General features: G+C 44.4%; 1 protein-coding gene across 1 annotated transcript; it reads left to right on the top strand.

The window, feature by feature from the left end:
- Window positions 1–6346: 6346 nt before the first annotated feature.
- On the top strand, window positions 6347–15826 carry HEATR5B (HEAT repeat containing 5B). Its single transcript, XM_086937518.1, has one exon. It carries the CDS (start codon window positions 6546–6548, stop codon window positions 12687–12689), a length of 6144 nt encoding a protein of 2047 aa, XP_086793644.1. The 5' UTR covers window positions 6347–6545; the 3' UTR covers window positions 12690–15826.
- The last annotated feature ends 6731 nt before the right edge of the window (window positions 15827–22557 follow it).

Raw genomic sequence — 22557 nt, 5'->3', positions numbered from 1 at the left:
TAGCAAAACAATCTATGCGGGTTCCACCCCTGATATAAAGCATACCTGTTGGTTCAAGTATGTGCACGGTGGAAGCCGCTGCTTCCGCCTCCCCTGCCGTGAACTCTTTATTCAATTTGCCCACTACGAAGAAATGTGAAAACAAAAAAAGACCGAATGAGTCGGACCATTATCGCATTGTTGGAAAATACTATGCTACTTCAGCCTTCCTGTTTCTTACCTGGAATGGTTGCTCAATCACTCATAACGTTGATACCGCCAATCTAGATCGGGTCTGCTGCACAGGAAACGCTTGGCTAGAACCCGGAAGATAAATCAAAGACAGTCTCCAGAGATGTACGCATTACGCGTATACCGCATAAGCATGGATTGCCGGAAATTGTAGTTTCTGCCATCTCGTTGCACCGGGGGAGCACTCCTCGTCCGGTTTTGATTAACACCTTCGCTGCTATTGATATTTTCCTCCTGTGCTGATATTTCATCATTGCTATGGTTTCATGACGAGCTCAGCTCGTCATCAGCACAGCTCCACTGTGCCTCATGACGAGCTGAGCTCGTCATGAGCATCGAAGGGGTTAATGAGCGATGTTGTATGCACCCATAAATACATAGGTTGGCATAATATAGGGAGTTAAATCAAAGTAATTACTTCTTTTGTTGGAGACAGTTAATGGCTGTATGGAGAGTATATATAGTGCGTGGCCAGCTTGACACATACAAATTATCGTAATTTGGAACAGATACCTCCAACCTAATATACATGAACCCCTCATGGGGGCCAAATTGGTTTGGTGGGGAGGGAAAGTCGTGCCTGTTAGGTAAATCAGGCAAACCCCATCTCTCTCCTGAGATTGGGTTACCTGAACGGTGCTCTATTGAAAGAATGATGGTGGAAAGCTTAAAGGCTCATTATAGCAAGGTCAAATGAAGAAAACTTAAAGCAGTGACAACCAAGTAAGACCCTCTCCACTGCACGTGGGCTTACAGATTGTATAGTTCAGATAATTTATTTAAACCTGACACAGCTGTATCAAATGTCAGTATAAGCATGGCTTCTTTTTGGGATAACTTCAACTCAATGTCACCTCCTCTGGGGTCTCGTTCAACCTAATGGATTACTGTCCACCGGACATCTCCTTCCAGATGAGAATTTTTTATCCAATGGGGTGCTGAGGATACAGAATTTCTTATGCGTGATTTGTGCTGCGTAATGCGTTGGCGTATCTCCGGATTTGTTTTGCCAATGTATAGTGGTCTGCAGGGGCATGTAATGCCATAAACAACAAAACGTGTTTTGCAATTGGTGAATACATTATGTTTCCAATGGACATTTTTATATGAGAATAAGGAGCCTTCTATAGTTTGATTACAACAAGAACAGGTGCCGCACTTGTGGTGCCCTGAACCTTCTGTTCAAATTCTAACAACTTGAAAAAAGCAATTTCCCAGAATTGGCACTTAATTAAAAATCTGGATAAAGATCTTGAACCAGCCCCCATGTTTGCGTTTAAAAAAGAGAAGAGTATTTCGAATTTTATCATGAGGGCAGCAGTTAAGAAACAACCCAAACCAACATTGAGAATACTAATGGGTCTCCAACCTATTACAGGGCACCACAAGTGCGGCACTTGTTCTTGCTGTAATCAAACTATAGAAGGCTCCTTATCTCATATAAAAATGCCCATTGGAAACACAATGCAATCACCAATTGCAAAACACGTTTTGTTGTTTATGGCATTACATGCCCCTGCGGACTACTATACATTGGCAAAACAAATCAGGAGATACGCCAACGCATTACGCAGCACAAATCACGCATAAGAAATTCTGTATCCTCGGCATCCCTGGTCAACCATTGGATAAAAAATTCTCATCTGGAAGGAGATATCCGGTGGACAGTAATCCACAAGGTTGAACGAGATCCCAGAGGAGGTGACATTAAGTTGAAGTTAACCCAAAAAGAAGCCATGCTTATACTGAAATTTGACACGGCTGTGTCAGGTTTAAATGAATATTCTGAACTATACAATCTGTGAGTCCATGTGCAGTGGAGAGTGTCCTACGAGGTTGTCCCTGTTTTAGGTTTTCCTCATTTGACCTTGCTATGATGAGCCTTTAAGCTTTCCACCATCATTCTTTCAATAGAGCACCGTTCAGGAACCCAATCCCAAGAGAGAGTAGGGGTTTGCCTGATTTACCTAACAGGCACGACTTTCCATCCCCACTAAACCAATTTGGCCCCCATGCGGGGTTCATGTATATTACGTTGGAGGAATCTGTTCCAAATTACGATAATTCGTATGTGTCAAGCCGGCCACGCACTATATATACTCTCCATACAGCTGTTAACTGTCTCCAACAAAAGAAGTCATTACTTTGAGTTAACTCCCTATATGATGCCAACCTATGTATTTATGGGTGCATACAACATCGCTCATTAATCAAAACCGGACGAGGAGCGCTCCCCCGGTGCAACGAGATGGCAGAAACTACAATTCCCGGCAATCCATGCGTACGCGGTATACGCGTAATGCGTACATCGCTGGAGACTGTCTTTGATTTATTTTCCGGGTTCTAGCCAAGCGTTTAGTGTGCAGCAGACCCGATCTAGATTGGCGGTATCGGCGTTATGAGTGATTGAGCAACCATTTCAGGTAAGAAACAGGAAGGCTGAAGTAGCATAGTATTTTCCAACAATACGATAATGGTCCGACTCATTCAGTCTTTTTTTGTTTTCATATTTCTTCGTAGTAGGCAAATTGAGTAAAGAGTCCACGGCAGGGGAGGCGGAAGCAGCGGCTTCCACCGTGCACATACTTGAACCAACAGGTATGCTTTATATCAGGGGTGGACCCCGCATAGATTGTTTTGCTAAACCAATCATTCTTGGGAAATAAGCGGCATCCTCATACTTTCATCATGATTTTGTACAGGTGCCCGTATTCTGGGAGCTAAAGTAAACGGTCTGGATTGCTACAACCTTTGTTCATCAGCAATACATTCTGAGGAAGTAAGTGATCAGCTCTAGTGAAATAGACACATGTGCGAGACGTCAGCTGAAAGTTCTTGATGATAGGACGTCTTTTTTCTGTCTCTTTTGTTTTGGTCTTGCAGATTTACATCAGCTTACAAGAGTTTAGGAAGTCCACGGTGGTGGCATAACATCATAAATTGGTAAGCAGAGGCTTAAGTTGGACGTGTTAGAGTGCATTCAAAATTTGTTCTGAGGAAGGTCTTCATTTGTTGTTTGTTCTTTTTCTCCACAGTGGTTTCTGGTCCTGATGAGAACCCCCCAAGCGGGTGGGGTTTGAAACGCGTAGACCTTTCTGTTCGTTCCACTACCAAACAATTGGTCATGTTTTTTGATTAAGTCTCTTGTTGCACTGAAAAAAACGATTGTATTCTTGAAAGATTAGTGCACATCTTTTTAATTTTCTAAACAGTACTTTGTTTGTTTGGTGGTGCGGCCTTTCGTTAAAACCTTTGTGTTGTTTGTGAGTGTGGTGAGTGCCTGAGTAGAGTATGAGTATTTGTGATTGCATGTTTGAATATCTGAATGGGTTATGACTGAAAGTAATAGTATATAGTTAATATTCATTTGTGTTGCATTTCTTGTATGTATATCCCCTACATGTTTTTTCAAAAAAAAAAAACTTTTTGAATACTGCAAATAAAAAGCAATTAATAAGCATATTAGAGGTATATATCCATCAGTAACACCATATCTATGTGTCACCTATTACACCCACATGCCGCACCAGTGGCCGTGCAAATTGTGACACTGGTGAGAAGAAGCCTCTGTTCAGTTTTCCTACCAAAGTTCTGATAACTACTTAGAATTAGTACGAAACTTTATTATTTTCTTTAATTACCGTCCTGACGCACCACACGAGAGTAATCACCCTGTGTCCTTAACCATGAAGTGCACGCTCAGTCAGTGCTGTACCCCTGTATTAAAAGCATGAATTAACTGTCACGCTACACACTCCTCTAGCACAGAGGTGTGTGCACCGTAGCACGGAAATATACTTGGTCTACATATGAATGGCTTACGTGAAGGCTGAAATGACTTCACAGCATGGGATCCGCGGTGGGGGTTATGCTTGCCGTATCAATTCTTAAAATAAAGACAAACAACGAGTACCTCTTAGTTAAGATTGTCGCATAAGTGGCACCTTAGAGTTAGAAAATGGCACGCATCATTCAACATCCAAAGCACACTTACTTAGATTACGGTGAAACCCTCCTGCGACCTACTGTGTTCATCCACGGCCCGAATGTTACTGTCGGGGCGTTGCGCGGAAACTGATGTACGAAACTACGGTCACGTGGGACTCACGCTCAGGCGTGCGCGGCGTGACTTTTTGGTTAAGAATTAAAGGGCCAGCACCCTTGTGTGCCATGGAAACTTTATTAGTATGTTGAACAGGACAAATGAATATGAAACGAGTACAACGCTCTGTGGTATCAGATTGTGATGTTCTTTAGAGTTGTCATAATTGCGCTTGTATATACTACTGTGTAAAGTAGGGAACCAATATTAATTTTGCAAGGAGCTGTCCGCTAAATTAGCAATTCTGCTGTTTCTCATTTCCTGCAAGCGGGTTTCGTATGTGAGAGCATTGGATATCTCTGCAAGGGTTTTTACCCCATAGGGGGTCACCTTTACCATATCCAGGAGGACAAAAAACAATACCAGGTCAGTATTTTATCCTTCCTTTCTGGAACATTCTAAGTTGTTGGCGGTCAGGTGTATTAAGGCATATGAGGATATGACTTCAGAGCTCCGAACCCCTGGGGAAAGTTAATTCCTTATCGCCATGCAGACACCATTCAAATGAGTTTCTTCTCCTTCCATTGCAAGGTGGGTACGGTGGATCATGGCAGAAGCAGGTGTTGATGTGAGTAGATTCAGTGCGCGTTCCACGAGAGGAGCTAAGGCATCAAAAGCCATTCAGGTAGATGGCAGGCTGGAAGATATTATGAATTGGTCTTCTGAGTCTAACTTTAAGAAGTTTTGTTTCAAACCCATTTCAGAGCATGCATCTCTGGTCGTAAGTAAGCTTTAAACATATATACGGCTCGCCTCCTGTCATGACATAGAATGAAAAATGTCCTAGCTAAGGAGAAGGAAAGTTTAAATTCTATTAAGGACAAGGAGGCAAGGATTATCCTGCCCTGAAAATCCCTTTAATCTCAGGTCCTTCCCAGGATGATTTGTTACCAGTAAGTACTATGCTTGCACGTTAATGGCTATTTGTTGAAGTATCACTTGCAATGGCATATATGCAGTTTGGATATTGTACTCTGAGTGGATTTATTGTCTACTGTTGACATATTGATACTCTGAAGAATACAGTAACGTGGCTCTCTCTATATTGTAAGTAAAGATCAAAAGTTCAACTAGGCTGGCAATGCCAGTTTAACATCCTCCAGTGAAGACGAGGAAGCAGAAGGGACGTCACGTGATTATATGCAAGGGACTGAACTGTGATTGTACTATGGTTACCATGGAGACGGCTACCCTATGGTTGAGGGGATGTGTCGTCTGTGATGTTTTACTGTTTTTTTGTTTAAATTCTTTTAAAACTGTGCGCAAATAACGTGAAGAAAGAAATGCATAATCCTCACCTCCTTGTCCTTAATAGAATTAAAACTTTACCTCTCGTTAGCTAGGACATTTTTCATTCACAAAAAATGGTGTCTGTCCCATTTGGTTAAATAAGAACAATGTGAATGGACTAGACAAAAACATTTTGGGGTCGTAGGAGATGTAGTTTTATTTAAAACTGTTTCCAGGTTGGTTGGTGTGTTTTACACTAAAAGAGAAGCATAATCCGAGCCTCTGATCCTTTGACATGAGGTACTTCCGCATTGAAAAGAGAAAACAACTGTAAGGCGAACAGCGTCGTCATTGCGGGTATCACGTCAGTCAGATGCGTGTTATGCACAGCTGTGTACTTAATCCGCTGACAACAATTCGTTTTAAACAACAAACAACAATTTGTAAAATACATATGAATATTATGCCAATAATTCCCTACCACATTATTTCATCTACCGGCGACCGCTGCGCTCATTTTTTTGCTTCTGTACAAATAATACCCCACCAGATATATCTTCTTAAATTAACCCGTGATTAATCTTTCTGGTCACTGCAGAAAATAACGCTGTATTGTCATTCTTTTGTTTCCATAATGATTAACTGTTTGAGGCCCAAAGAGCGTAACGGAAAACCTTTGATTAGAAAATAGCGTTTCGAAAGTTGCGATCTCTCGCTAGTCTGTCTTCCTTTTCTAGTTCTCTCCATGGCGTCTTCCTATTAGCTCCCTTCTTCCGTGTATGAGTAGTGTTTCTCCCATCTCCATTACACCTGTCGGTCGTTCCTTCCTAGCCCCCTATACGCTGTCAAACCCTTGATAGCGGAAGCAGCGACTGGTGCTGGGTGGACTGGGTCCCGGGGAACAGCGGCAGGAGAAAGGGACGGATTTCGGCGAGCACTTGCAGGCGTCACGTACCAGAGCCTGGGGGACCAATTCGCATCAATGGAGCTCGCCCACAGTTTGCTGCTCAATGAGGAGGCGTTGGCACAAATCCCTGAACCGAAGAAGCCAGTCTTCGTCTTCGAGTGGCTTCGTTTTTTGGACAAGGTCATTGTTGCTGCCAACAAGACAGATGTTAAAGAAAAACAAAAGAAGCTGGTCGAGCAGCTGACTGGGCTGATCGGCAGCTCCCCTGGGCCGCCGACAAGGAAACTATTAGCTGAAAATCTTGCAACGCTGTACAGTATTGGAGACACTTTTACTGTATTTCAAACCCTGGACAAGTGCAACGAGATAATCAAGAGTAAGGATGACACCGCAGCCTACCTGCCAACCAAGCTGGCTGCAGTGGCATGCGTTGGCGCTTTTTACGGGAAAATGGGCCGAATGCTGGGAAGCACTTTTCCAGAAACAATTAATAATCTCCTAAAGTCTCTCAAAAGTGCAGAGTCCCAGGGTCGGAGCGAGATCTTGCACAGCCTGCAGAAAGTCCTGGGTGGCCTGGGCGGTGCTGCTGCGTCCTATCACCGTGACATCTACAAGAATGCCCGCTCCCTCTTGACAGACAGGTCCATGGCGGTGCGATGTGCAGTGGCCAAGTGCTTCCTCGAGTTACAGAATGAAGCAGTGTTCATGTGGACAGCAGAGCTTGAAAACGTGGCAACCCTCTGCTTCAAAGCTTTGGAGAACTCCAATTACGGTGTACGCGTTGCAGTATCTAAACTCTTGGGAACAGTTATGGCGACCGCCTTAATGCCAAAGCAAGCAACAGTGATGCGACAGAACATAAAGAGGGCAACGTTAGAAGAAGTGTTGGAGCTGCTGGCTACTGGGTTCCTGAGAGGAGGCTCAGGGTTCCTTAAGAGTGGAGGCGAGATGTTAAAAGGCGGAGCATCAATCAGTCGAGAAGTTCGAGTTGGAGTGACCCAAGCCTATGTTGTTTTTGTCACAGCTTTAGGAGGACAATGGTTGGAGCGCAACTTTCCAATACTTTTGTCCCATGTGTTGGATCTTGTTTCCCATCCCAGGGCAACTCAAACTCACGTAGAGGCTGTGTACTCACGAAGATGTGTTTCTTTCATCCTGAGGGCTACCGTAGGCAGTTTGTTGGGAGAGAAAGCCCAGATTGCTGCTGCCACGGAGATCTGCCAGGCCATCGGTAAACAAATGAGGTCAGTTGAAGCTGTGGTAAATGACGCCAACAATGAAAATAAGACTGGAACTTCTGATGTGGCATCAAGTCAGCATGTCATGGTATGTGCCCTTCAGGAGCTAGGCAGCCTGGTTCAGAGTCTGAATGCCACAGCCTCCCCTCTCATTCAAGAACCTTCTGTAGGTCTTCTGGAGACTGTAACCTCTGTCCTCCTTCATCCAAGCATGGCTGCTCGACTTGCTGCTGCATGGTGTATGCGTTGCGTTGCTGTGGCATTGCCTTACCAACTCACACCACTGTTGGATAGATGTGCTGAAAGAATTAACAGCCTCAAGACCTCGCCAGAAGCTGTTAGTGGGTACAGTTTTGCAATGGCAGCTCTGCTAGGTGGTGTATACCAGTGCCCTCTGGGTATCCCTCATGCTAAAGGAAAAGTCCTTGTTAGTATTGCTGAAGATCTGTTGCGCACTGCTTTGCAGAATAGCAGGATGTCATTGCAGCGAACCCAAGCTGGATGGCTGTTACTTGGTGCACTAATGACTTTGGGACCATCAGTTGTGCGTTACCATCTCCCTAAAATGCTTTTGTTGTGGAGAAATGTCTTTCCCCGTTCCATAAAAGAGCTGGAGGCAGAAAAAGCACAAGGAGACTCTTTTACATGGCAAGTGACACTTGAAGGGCGGGCTGGTGCGCTTTGTGCAATGAGAAGTTTTGTTGCCCACTGCCCTGAACTCCTTACCGAGGATGTGATTAGGAAACTGATGACGCCTATCGAGTGTGCTATGACAATGTTGTCTCACATTCCCTCAGTGATCAAAGCCCATGGAGCTCACCTAAAAGCTAGCGCTGCTATGGTCCGGCTTAGACTTTACGATATTCTGGCCTTGCTACCTCCTAAAACATATGAAGGGTCCTTTAATACACTTCTCCGTGAGCTCGTTGCAGAATTTACATTAACAGACAACTCAGCCAACACCACAACATCCCTTCTACGGTCTCTTTGCCACTATGATGACAGCGTCCTGCTTGGTTCCTGGTTGCAAGAAACTGACCATAAATCGATTGAAGATCAGCTACAACCAAACAGCGCATCTGGCAGTGGTGCATTAGAGCATGACCCCTCCTCGATTTATCTACGTATTCCTTCTGGAGAAGCTGTACCGGGTCCTCTTCCACTTGGCGTATCTGTCATTGATGCCTCTGTGGCCCTCTTTGGTGTGGTATTTCCTCATGTCTCTTTCAAGCACAGACTTCAGATGCTGGATCATTTTGCAGAGTGTGTCAAACAAGCTAAAGGTGTGCGTCAGCAGGCAGTACAGCTCAATATCTTTACTGCTGTGCTCAGTGCGTTAAAGGGATTGGCAGAAAACAAAAGCACGTTGGGACCGGAGGAAGTTCGCAAGTCTGCCTTGGCCTTGGTTATGGGTGCATTGGATAACTCCAATCCCATTTTGAGATGTGCAGCTGGAGAAGCTCTTGGCAGAATGGCTCAGGTTGTTGGAGAAGCAACCTTTATTGCAAGAATGGCTCAGTACAGCTTTGACAAGTTAAAGTCAGCACGGGATGTTGTGTCCAGGACCGGCCATTCTTTGGCTCTAGGCTGTCTGCATCGATATGTTGGTGGGATTGGGTCTGGTCAACATCTGAAGACAAGTGTTAGTATTCTCTTGGCATTGGCACAAGATGGAACCTCTCCTGAAGTTCAAACATGGTCTCTTCATTCTCTTGCCCTTATAGTAGACTCTAGTGGACCAATGTATCGTGGATATGTGGAACCAACATTATCTTTAGTCCTCAACCTGCTTTTGACTGTTCCTCCTTCACACACAGAAGTACATCAGTGTCTTGGAAGATGTCTTGGCGCTATAATTACTACAGTAGGGCCAGAACTGCAAGGTAACAGTGCCACAATTTCAACAATCCGTTCTTCGTGTTTGGTGGGTTGTGCAATTATGCAGGACCACTCTGACTCTCTTGTTCAAGCAGCTGCCATCTCTTGCCTTCAGCAGCTCCACATGTTTGCACCGCGGCATGTCAACCTATCCAGCTTGGTTCCCACCCTGTGTGTCCATCTGTGTAGTTCACATTTGTTACTACGTCGAGCTGCTGTTGCTTGTCTACGGCAGCTTGCGCAGAGAGAAGCTGCAGAAGTTTGTGAATATGCTATGAGCCTAGCCAAGACTTCTCAAGACAAAGACAACAGTGCCATAAATATAACCGAGACTGGTCTTGAAGGCGTCCTTTTTGGAATGTTAGACCGTGAGATTGATCGCAAGCTGTGTTCTGACATTCATGATACACTGGGCCACATGCTTTCATCTCTTGCAGTCAACAAGTTGTCACATTGGTTATTGCTTTGCAAGGATGTATTAGCAGCCACAAGCGATGTTAGTTCTGCTGCCCCAGTGTCAGGAGGCAGGGATGAAGACCCTGATAAGAAGGATGAAACGGACGATGACTCTATGTTCACCACATTGGGGGATGATGATAAATCCAAGCCATCTGTAGCTCCTCGGTGGGCCACACGTGTATTTGCTGCTGAATGTCTGTGTCGCATTATCACGCTGTGTGAGACTAGCCACCAGGCTCATTTTGATCTGGCAAATGCCCGATCAGCCAAGCTCAAAAATCAAAAAAGCGACCTGCTAGTACTCCATCTCTCTGACCTGATCCGTATGGCTTTTATGGCATCAACTGATCACAGCAACCAGTTGCGTATGGCAGGCCTGCAAGCACTGGAGGACATCATAAAAAAATTTGCTTCTGTACCAGAGCCAGAATTCCCAGGGCATGTCATATTGGAGCAGTATCAGGCTAATGTTGGGGCTGCACTGCGACCAGCATTTTCTCAAGATACACCCTCAGATATAACCGCAAAAGCCTGTCAGGTGTGCAGTGCATGGATTGGGAGTGGAGTTGTCAGTGATCTCAATGATCTCCGACGTGTTCACACTTTGCTTGTCTCCTCACTAGATAAGGTCCAAGCAGGAAAAGGGTCCTCAAGTCAGCTTTACAGGGAGAGTGCTGCAACAATGGAAAAACTGTCTGTTTTAAAAGCCTGGGCAGAGGTTTATGTTGTGGCGATGAAAACCAAAAAAGAGGCTGAGACAACACCAAAAATATCCCGCTTGAGGGGAGATGATGAGGATGAGTACGCCTATGGCACAGTCGATGAGCTCCCCCCAGACAGCTTGATAACACTTGTTCAACCTGAATTACCATCACTTAGCAGCCTCTGGCTTGCAGCCCTCAAAGACTATGCACTTCTGACACTGCCTCCTGAATTTGCAAGTCAGCTTCCACCAGAAGGTGGAGCTTTCTATACTCCGGAGACAATTGATACTGCCAGATTACATTATCAGAATTCTTGGGCTCCTATATTGCACGCTATGGCGCTCTGGCTTAATACTGCTGGATTTAACACCCCAGAGTCAACGGAAGAAGCAGAAAGTGCACCTAGCCAAACAACACATGTATCGAACCAAACACCTGGAACTGGCTCAACAGCAAAGTCCCTGCCAGAGTTAACTAAAGAAAACATGCATTTAATTTTGGGTGTCAGCATTCAATTTTTCTGTAGTCCTAGACCTGAAGAGCCTATAGAACATGTCACAGCATGTCTCCAGGCACTAGATACATTGCTTGATTCCCCTTATGCCCGAGCACATATTGCAGAAGATTATCTCGTTAGTGTTGAACTTTTAAATGTTCTACATCGCCTTTTGCTTACCTGGGATCCACCACTTGTCCAACTGCTTGTGACAGGTGTTCTACGGCAGATTGTGCAGGCCTCTCTGGATTATTCACGAGCAAAACTAAATGTCTCAAATGAAGATGGCTCAAAGGAAAAAGACACTAGCATGATGGAAAGGGAAGGTGACGACAGTGGTAGCATTGTCCCTGGAAAATCTCTTGTCTTTGCAGCAATGGAGTTATTAATGTTTATTCTGGTGCGACATTTGCCTCAGCTCAGCATTAAAATGTCAGAGTCTCCTAATCACATTCCCAGCAAACCACAACAGCTGCCAGAGGAAAGTGCTCGCCTTGTGGCTGTCTCTGTTACCATCCTTGCTGACTTGCCAGCACTTTGTCCCTCAGCGGGATGCATGACCGTATTACCAACAATCCTGTATTTAACTACACAAGTACTAAAAGAGACAGCAGTAAAGTGTGTGGATGGGCAAGTTCCATTACCAGTAAGCGCTGCTTTGCAGGGCCTGAAAAACATTGTGTCTTCACCACTGGCCAGGACAGACAAAACTCAAAAGCAGTGGACCAGCCTTATACGCAGTGCTTTAGCATCCATCTTGGAATATTCTGAGCCAAGTGACTCCAATTCTGTTGATGAAGTTACTATGCTAACAGCTATCGTCCTCTTTCTTTGGTCTGCAAGCATGGAAGTCATAGGTGTTCAGTCCCTACAAAATGGATGCTTGACCAGATTTAAAAATGCTCTCAATTCCAGTGACCCTTGGGTTCAAGCCAAAAGTTACCAGCTACTGCTTTCTATTTTTCAGCATTCGAATCGAGCTCTCTCAACACCGTACATACATTCATTGGCACCAATTATGGTTGAGAACCTGAAAGCTGTAGAAAATAATAAACCAACCTGTAGCTCTGAGCTTTTGGCAGTCCAGGAAGGAATTAAAGCCCTTGAAACATTAGTTTCCCTGACAGAAGAACAAAATCGAGTCCAGTTGCTTGCTCTGCTTGTCCCAACTTTAATCTCTTATTTACTGAATGATAAACTTTTTGCTTCAGCCTCTCCAGTATCCAAAGATCTCCATGAGTTTGCACTTCAGAACCTTATGAGAATTGGCCCCCTTTACTCCCAGGCTTTCAAGACAATAATGGGAGCCGCACCAGAGCTAAAAGCCCGCCTAGAGACTGCCATTAGAGCAAGCCAGGCCAGCAAGGCAAAAGCAGCAGCTAGGCAGCCTGCACCAACAATTAACACTGCCCCAACAATTAAACTCAAAACAAGTTTCTTTTGAACTGTTTTCCTTGGTGTGTCCTAAACTGAAGAATGAGCATTCCAGGAGACTATAGAAAGTGCTATATATTGACAATAAAAATGAATCCTTGAGAAGGTATTGAGAATGAATGTCCTGAATATGCACTTTTGAGATGCAAGCCAAAAAGGCATTTGTTGGCATCTAAATTATGAAACTAAGAAAGAAACCTGATGCATATTTTATTATTTTAATCTTTAATTATGTAGCCTTGGGTACTTAATTTAATTGAAACATTTTGATGAGTTTTTGTTCCATTTCACAATACATTCTGTCCTCCCCTTATTTTATGTGATTGTTACAATTCATGTTCAAGTGCTTGCGTTGACAGGTTTATTTATTAAATATGGCATAAATATAAGAAACAGATAAAATAGTGAGCTACTTTGTTAGGCAAGAAAGCTGTTTTGTTTTAATGGGTAAACAACAGGCAGTCTTGCAAGGATAATATATTGATTATCTTAATCCATACTTCCAGTTGCTGGCTTCCAAGATTTACAACTCCAACATAGAGGCAAGGCGTCTAATTACACTATTAGTTTATGAAATGAAAGTGTAGCAATAATGTGTGACTTTACTAGGTCCAGCTAGGTCCAAGAAAGACAGGAAGTTTTTTCTATTTACACGTGAGAAACAAATACCTTCAAAAAAAGTTGTCATGTTGTGATCACCGTTATCTTACAATTGACCTATTACTCTTTGTATTCACAAAAAAACAAGTCAAATGTCTGAAATATTGAGCAATTGTGACTGTAGTGACAAACCAATGTTCATCCACCTAGTAGAAAAAGAGGAAGAAGTGGGTCGTTTGACATGTGACTCAGTTTCTTTGCAGATTGCTGGTGGATATGGCAGCAGGATTTAGTTCTTTTTGGGCTCTGAGTGGACATTGAAACACAAATTCCTGCTATGTATAAGCAATTTTCCAGTGGGTGACTTAATGATTCCTTTTAGTGATTTCCAGTGCATGACAGAAGGTTGTAGATGGCAGCTACAGGAACACAGACCATTTCCCGTTTTGTGTTTGTTTCATAGAAGGATCTTTCTGTTTATTCTAGTGTCTTTGATGGTCTGCTCATCCACAATCCTCTGATTGCAGCCAAGATTTAAGCATTCTCTTTTACAACAGCTGCTACTTTTTTCTGCTATATCAAAGTATGTCTTTTCATATTGCTATCCAACATAGTGGCATATTTTGTGTGTTGTGTTCAGGGTTATTGTTTGGGCTCTGGTTCTTTACGGAGCTGGAGCAGTCTGTGAGTTTGTTGAATATTGACTTCTTTATGTTTTCTGTTTTACATTCCAGTGATGGAGTTGAAAAATATTTTTTTCTTAAGGGGTTCATGAGTATGCTGCGTAACTGCAGTTTAATATAAGAATGACATTGACTAGCTGCCTCTCTGGATATAATCTTGTACTGGGAATGCTATTTATTGTCATTCCACTATTCTTGTTGATATTCGTCTAGGGGATCTCCACAACCATAGTTGCTTATATTGCTTTTTCTGGAAAGGACAAAGTGTCATGGATTCAAACAAATCCTGAATTAAACTGGACCTTTTCTTTGTTAAGATGGTATGTTCAAGGTGTGCTTTTAGACAGATGCTTTTGTCAAGTTTAAGTGCACAAGATTCAGGTGCTCTGGGTTTATCCTATAAACTATGGGGCGCAACAAGTTTGCTTGGTTCTGGGTCTCGTTATGATGTTTTGACTACAGTAATGTGGTTCATTTCCATCAGTTATTTTTGGATGTGTTGGTTGAGTTCTCTTGTTGTTGGATATAATATTTTTTTAACATGGATTATTGTGTTCTTTTCTGCTGTTGACAATGTTCATTAGGACTACTACTGTTGGCATGGTTGTTAATTGTGCTTCGGGTACTTTTCAGTGAATGTATGGCTCATCTTTCAAGCGTTGTTGAGCTTGTACATTTGTTTTTTTTTTGTCTGTTTTATCTAGCACTTTTGGTATTGATCTGCATCAGAACTTTTCAGTTTTTGCGATCATTCCTTGTGGTGGGATGCAGCCTAAATATTGGTTATGGACATTTGCCTTCCATTAAAAAAATCTCTTGAATGTAGAATATGTCCATATGTATCATTCTTTTTTATCGTATATTGTAAATATCTGAAAAATTTACAGGTCAAGGGGAAAAAGCCTACCTTCAATATGCTCTTAGTCAGTATTTCTTTTCTATGAAAGTGAACGGTCCCAATAGGAGAAGCCTTTCCTTTTTCTCTATCACTTTTCATATCAATCTTTCTTCTTTTGATGGCCCCAACAGGAACAGTCCTCAAGCTTTCCTAATTTTGATTTATATTGGCTGCCTTTCTTTTTCTGTTGTGGCAGCAACTACAATCCAAATACCTGCAAATTCCGTTAGTCTGTTTTTTCAGAGCCTCCGTTTACCATTGGGTGTCCAGGCAGGAGTAATCAGCCTATTATCTGCATTACTGTTTTTGCAGTCTTGCAATGAACTTGTAGCTGGTATACTAACTGAGCTCACAGAGTGAATCCAGTGGTTGGCTTAAGCACAAGTGAAGCTGACTGAAGTTGCTGGTTAAACATTTTTTGTAATTTTAAAATGTAGAAATGTAAGATCTGAGTCATATTGTGTTTCTTTACATAGGTTGTTCATAAACGTTCAAGTTCTTTCAGTTAGTAAATAATTTTCATTTTGCTAGGTATCTGGCCTGAAAGATGTACATTTCGGCAAATAATGTTAAACAGATTGAAAAAATAAAATGCCTTGCGAACACTATGTACATCCGTTTGATGGGGGAGCATGGTCACTTTATATACAGCGCGAGTGAAGCTTAAGAGGGGATTGGAACCACTCTGGCACCCAAGGGAAAGTTTTCAGTGCTAGAGCAGTTGGACAAAGTGCCATCTGAAGGTCAGCAGCAGTTCTGGTGGCCGAGGTCAAAGCTTCCCTTAAAAGTTTCGAGGATCTTTGAAATGAAATATGTAAAAGGGAATGTCCAGACAGACAAACTCAAAATGTATATTCTTTTTTCAGTATCAAGATACTAATCATAAGCTTGAATGAGATGAAAGCAATGGATGAAAATGAATGGCAATTCAAAAAGAGTAAAAAAGGAATAAAATATCTTCAACGTGGAAACTTCCTGTCACACTGAATTTGAAGTGTAAATAATAAGAATACAAGCTCAGGGATTTCGCTGGAAGCGTCTTTCTTTTCAGGGATATGGAAACTATGGGCCAGATGTAGGTAATTCCTATTTACCGACTCTTAAATGCCGACTTTTACCGATTCGGTATTTAAAAATCGGTAAATAGGAAGGGGGCAGAGGTAGGTAATTCTAATTTTAGAATTACCGAATCTGCATGATTCGGTATTTATCGATTCGGTAAATACCGAATCGGTATTGCCCATTGATTCCTATGGGCCATGAAGCCCATAGGAATCAATGGGAAATACCGATTCGGTATTTACCGAATCGGTAAATACCGAATCCTGCAAGGGTGCAGGGGGTGTCACTTTGACACCCTCTAGCACCCCAAGTACAGGCTTGTGTGACATGTGGCACACATACATGCCCTAAGGGCATGTGTGTGTGTCACATGGCACAGGTGTACATGCACAGATGTGCATGTACACCTGGATTCGGTATTTTACCACCCAATTGAATTGGGTGGTAAAATACCGAATCCTGAAGGCCTGTAGCACTGTCAGTCAGTCAGTCAGAATATCTTTATTCGACTTAATTAAAGTCATACAAAGAAAGAAAACATTAAAACAGCACGTTAAAAAGTATACGTTGCGATCATGACATTTAAAAACTTCTAACTCAATAAACATTTTGAATACTATTTACACATAATTAAAAGGTATGTATATATATATAAAACAGTGCCTATAATGTAATTTCATACATTTAGTAAACTTTTAGGGCGGAGGTTGGCCAGCAACTTTCGCCCTAGCTGCCGCGACTAAAAAATTTGCAAGACCAAATGCTATGCATGGATTGGTCATAAGCTGTAGGTAGAGCAGTGCGGGTCTCACCTGTGTGAACCCAGCGTTTTTGAGTAAGGGGAGCAAGTGTTTTTTCCTCTGCTCATGGAATAAGCTACAAAACATGATGAAGTGCATAGTGTCCTGCACAGAAAAATGGTCGCAGGTGCAAGGGGCGGCTAGTTCTGGCTTCTGCCAACCCTTGAAAGAGCCTAGGTGAAAATGAATAAGGTTGAACCTTAGTTTAGTTAATAAAAACCTATGGTAAGGGATAGTTACGAAGCGGAGGTAAGGGGCCAATTGAGAATCGCTCATCAATAGAAAGTGAGCCCTAACTGCCGGCTTCTGAAGCTCAACTGCCTCACGGCTTGCTTCCTTCCTTTCTATAAAGGCTTGTTTTGTTTGGACTATGTCGCGGGTCATGATTTTCTCAGGGGAACGGAAAAGTTCTGGGCGACCTAGGTCTGAGAATGATTTACTTAGATAGGCCAGCCAAGGAATTTTGCTCTGATTGTCCAGTGATAGGACGTCCCTCAGGATTTTATGGTTCAGAGGTAAGTCAGCATTTAACCACATTTTCAGCCACAAGGTCAGGGGTGCAACACTTAATAGGTCCGACAGATATGGCAACCCAACCTCCTTGTGAATGGAATAGGTGGGGGTTGATTGGGGGACAGAGAGAAGGGATCTTATGAATCTGTTTTCTACTCTCTGAATGGGGTCGAGGTTTACATAACCCCACAGAGAAGATCCATAAGATGCGATGGCAACAGGCTTACTTTTGTATATCTTCAACAACGCTTCCATGGGCCTGGCACCCAATTTGCCGGCGAAGCCCAGGAGTGCGGAGGAAGATCTAGTTACTGCCAACCTCTTTGCGTTTATCTGTGGGCCCCAAGTACATTTTTGATCGAACAGCACTCCCAGATAGGGAAATGTGGTTACCTCGGACACAGGGGTCCCACTGCAGAAGAATGATTTGTGTCTTCTCTTTGCGCCCTCTATACCCATGACCATGGTATGGGATTTAGATGCGTTAACCTTTAGGTCCAGATTTTCCATAAAGGAACCAAAGGCGTCAAGAAGAATCTGCAGGCCAACACCCGTACGGGCTATCAACACGGCATCGTCCGCGTACAGGAGTGCCGGAATGTGGGTGTCTCCTGCGCGCGGTACGTCCGTGCCCCTGCCCCTCAGGTGTGCCCCCAAGCCGTTAATATAAATAGTAAAAAGCGTAGGGGCCAGGATGCAGCCTTGGCGTACTCCTTTGAGGGATTTAAATGAGGAGGTACACCTACCATTGTTGGACACTCGGACAGCTGCGAAAAGCTCCTGATGTAACGAGGCCATATACATGACTAGGGCTTCGTCAATTCCCATATCTAACAAAATCGACCATAATTTGGACCTATTGACGAGGTCGAAGGCCGACGAAAGGTCCATGAAGGCCAGAAAAACTGAGCCCTCCTTAGCCATTGTATACTTAGAGATGAGTAAATACAAATTAATGCATTGCTCGATCGTGCCTTTACTCTCTCTAAAGCCATATTGTAGATCGCACAGCCCGCCACATCCCTCAACGTTCTCCCTCAATCTTACTAAAAGAACTTTCCCCAAAATTTTTACAGTGGAGTCCAACAGAGATATGGGCCTATAAAATGCTGGGTCGTCCCTCTGGCCTTTGTTTTTATAAATGGGAACGATAATAGAATTAGCCCATGAGGCGGGTGCTGCGTTGGAGTTTACTGCATTAAACACGTTAGACAACACTCTCGACCACATTTTAGGAGAGAACATAAAAAAGTCGGCCGGGACTCCGTCCGGGCCCGGAGCCTTATGTTTGGTGGTTTCCATAAGCGCCTTTTCTACTTCTTGGGGGTTAAAAACAATGGGGTTAACATTCCCATTAGAAGGTAGACGACTATTAATGTCCTCTACGGCTGCGTTGCCCCCATACACATTTTTAAAAAAGGATAGCCATTTTTCCTCAGTGATCACACAGTCCATTGGTAGATTATCGTCTTCCGAAAAAAGAGGGTGCTTGATGATTTCCCAGAATCTTCTGCTGTCCTTAAGCACCGACGCTGAGAGGAGTTCCTCCCATGTTTCGCGCTTAATGGAGTCTTTGCGGCTCTTTACTGCTGACTTATAGATTTTCCTTAGCCTCGCAATTTCCTCTTTTGGTCTTGGAACAATTTTAAGAGCCGCCAACAGATCTCTGTGGGCCTTCGAACATGCAGCGTCGAACCATCGCTTGTGAACTTGAGTTCCCGAAAGAGGTTTAGCTATAAGATCTTTCGAAACCTGTGCACATATTTCCTCGTAGGCTGAAACCAATAGGCTCCCTTGAGTATCAGGATTCTGACACAACTCAGTCTGCATTTTAATCTTAGGGAAGCATTTTTTGTAAAAGTTTTCCGGGATCACCTTTGCCCATTTTATTCTTCTATCTTGATCTGTAGTCCTCAAAGAGGAGGCTGCGTTTACGATTGATGGTGCTGTACCCATCTTGCTGCCCCACGCCACTTCAAGAAGCACTGGGTTGTGGTCACTGAAGTGGGTTGCCACCGTCCTGTATGCCGTGATAAAAGATAGAATACCAAGAGAAACGAAAATATAGTCTATCACAGAACCATACTGACTGCCGTTAAAAGTTGGCGTTCTAGCACCAAAATTGGGTTCATAAAGGTTATAATTAGCCAGTAGGTCTTCAAGCTCCTGTCCCTCTGTGGTATGTTCGAAGTGGGGCGCAACCAAGGCAGCGTCCTCATCATCACATGCTACTCTTCCCTTACAGGTTGAATTACATAAATGAATGTTAAAATCACCTAGTAAAACTAACTCAAATACAAAAGAGATATTCTGTAGGACTGAATTTAAAATGCTATCTAAATTAGCGATATTTCGGCCATTATAAGCACAGTTACTTGAATTATAGAAGTTGACATATAAGGTCCTACTAGTTTTATTGATAGTCCTTTCAACGATCAATATGTTATCAGATTCAGACCTGATCTGTCTATAACTTCCTTTTAGATCCACGGAGAATAAGAGCACCAGGCCGCCTTTGGCTCTACCCATTCTACTAGGGACAGCAGAAGTTGCAAAACTGGTGTACCCATCCCACCAGATATTGCTGGAAGTGTCCCATGTTTCTTGCAGCGCGATGATGTGGTACTTTGAAATAAATCTGCACCATACTGGGTCCTGGCGTTTGGTGCTTAGGCCTGCCACATTCCAGCTTAAAATCCTACATGACTCCCTAATAGTCGTAGGTTCACTGCCACTCTCAGAGTCGCCTTCCTCAGGAACTTGTGCTAATGTGGCCCTAGTAGAATTCACATGACAGCGATGCTGTGTCATCCCGCTGATAGTGCCCGTATCAGGAGCAGCGTCTGACCCAAATGAAAGTGTTTGCTGACCACGAGTGATGGGTATATGTGGCTCTATGACTGCATTAGGCTTGTAAGAGCTTTGGAGATCGTCAGTGTTTTGGCCCTCTTTGCGTGGGTTCGAGTTAATTGGTCCAGAATTGTTTGGGTTAGATCTTGATGCAAGTCAATCACAGGTGTTGAGGTCCGATAAGGGGCCAAACCTATTGCCTGTGGTGAAGCCCCAAGCAGAAGGAGTGGCTGGGTGGGTCTGAACAGCATGAGCTTGATTCCACTGGTGATGTGGGGTGATTGGGTGGCCCATGGCCGGATCCATTCTCTGCCACCGTGTTGGCCTGATACCCCGTGCACTGTATTCGTAACCGGGTTCGCCGTTCATCCACCCGTTAAGTCCGTGCACGTGCGGGAGAGCCGGGGGGATGATCCGCTCATATGGGTAATTGGTTCTTCCTGGCAATTGCTGCGATGCAGGCAGAAACCGATCACTAGTGAATCGGGAGCCCATTGCCCCTCCCCAGCTGCTATTGTTCCTATACTTTGTTGGCCTATTAGTAGTGGCTAAAGTAGCAGATTGGGTCTCGTTGTTAAAAAATCTGAGTGTTAACGGGACTATGGATCCATTACGCCGTTGAGGCGGAAAGAGATTGGTCAGGATTTCGGGGAGAACATCTGCGTTAGTGAAGTTTATAATGACGCAGTCTCCCTGGAACTTTTTCGGCTTGTTGCCAATCCAAGGTACCCTCCTGGTCGAAACTATATCACCTGCCAATTTATCAAACCCTTCTTGCGCCATGTAAATGTTGTTAGAAAGCCAATGTAGGGCTTTGTCCTTGAGATCCTGGTTGGACTCTGTTTTATCTTGTGACAAGACAGGAACGTTGGCCAATACCAAGACTAGCGGTAAGGCTTCCGCTATAAACTGGACCGGGCTGGCCTCTTGATTACGTGCCGCTGTTGCGTCAGTGGTGGTGACGTGAGGGCCCCCAGTTGCCGCACTCTGATTCGGGGCTATTGATGTTAAGGATGGGGGTGGGTGTGGCAAGTCTGATTGAATGGGCTGCGCACTACTATCAGTAGAGGGAACGTCCTCATCCGTAGATATTAGATCTGCGACGAGGGTTGAAAGGTTCTCTAGTTCCTTAGCCAAGTTACCATGAACCCCTCCCAATTTCTTAACTTCGGCGGTCAATTTGTCCACTTTCCCGATCAGGGGCTTTATAATAGTTTTGATCTTGATATCCATCATTTCTTGGATCCTGTTGAAGAGATCATCATCAGATATGCGCCTAGACTCGAGATCTAACTCATGGTCTGTGAAGTTACCCGTCCTTCTGGAGGGTGGGGTGGCTGGCTTCTTCCTCCCCTGTTGTTTCCCCCCTCTCTTGGCTGCTATTTTCCTACATGCTCTAACAGCGCGATTAGGGGGAGACTGGAGCTGAGGGGCCTCATCTATGACGTCTGTCTGGATGCTTGTCTCGGTGGAGGCGTCGTCAGCTAAATCTATAAGATCAGCGCTGTCCTTGGCAGAAGTCGAGTTTTCAGTGGCTTCAATGTGATTGATCGGAGAGTTAGGGCCAGAATCTACAGCAATTGACTGTGCGTTTCCTATCAGGGAATCGGACATTGCTGTGCTTGTGGACGGGCTATCTGCAAGCAGCACTGGTGATTGGCTTAGGCCCAGAGAGTGCCTTCTCTTGCTGTTGATGCTGGTTACCACTTGCACTAGATATGAATCAAGGGTATTCACAGCCTCGGCAGGTTGGGGAACCAATTTTTTGCCCATATTTTAGATTAATGTTTGTAGGGTCATAAACTCACGCTGTCGGCTAAACTATGGCCGGATGACTTGCTGGTCTTGGCGGGTAATGCTGTATAAGTTGACCGACTAGAGGGAATTGACTAGCACCTGTGTTATTGGCCGAAATTTTCTCCCAAAGTAAGGAACCAAACAGCCGTACCTCAAGCCCACGTGGTCGTCTTCAGGGGGGTGGCCTAGCCTGGCCTTGTCGCGCCTCGGAGGGCCTCAGAGGGCCCGCCCTTTGCCCGAGCTTAGCCCCGGGCGTCCCGCTCGCGTCCCGCGACGCTGAGGGCTGTTGCCTTTCTAGAGCCCCTCCCGTCGCTTCTGCAGCGTCGGGGAACGCGCCGCCGCTGAGCCCGATGGGAAACGTAGTCCCAAGGCGGCGGCGCGACTGGTGGCGGGAACTCGGCGTGTATGAGGGTCTCTGGTCACCTGCTCGGTCTCCAGGCACAGGCGCTGTCTTCCGAGGTAAGGCTCCGTGTGTTTAGGCTCCGTGCGTTTGCAGCTTCTGTAGCACTGTAAACAGTGTTACCTACATCTGGGTTTTACCGAATCGGTAAAATGCGCTTGCCCGAGGCCACGCAGTGGCCATAAAGAGGGCGGGCTCCTAGTCACAGGGGGCTGCCCCGCCCCTGTATGACTAGCATCTCCTCTCCCGGGCAGTCTTTCCCGTTTGGAGGAGGC

Source organism: Lissotriton vulgaris, chromosome 9 (assembly GCF_964263255.1).
Source record: "Lissotriton vulgaris chromosome 9, aLisVul1.2, whole genome shotgun sequence".
Taxonomy (NCBI): Eukaryota; Metazoa; Chordata; class Amphibia; order Caudata; family Salamandridae; genus Lissotriton; species Lissotriton vulgaris.
Note: the sequence above shows the minus strand (reverse complement) of the source record. Positions and strands in the feature narration are given on the sequence as shown.

Coding starts and splice junctions, on each gene's coding strand:
- HEATR5B (XM_086937518.1), top strand. CDS start 6,546: ATGGAGCTCGCCCACAGTTTGCTGCTCAATGAGGAGGCGTTGGCACAA.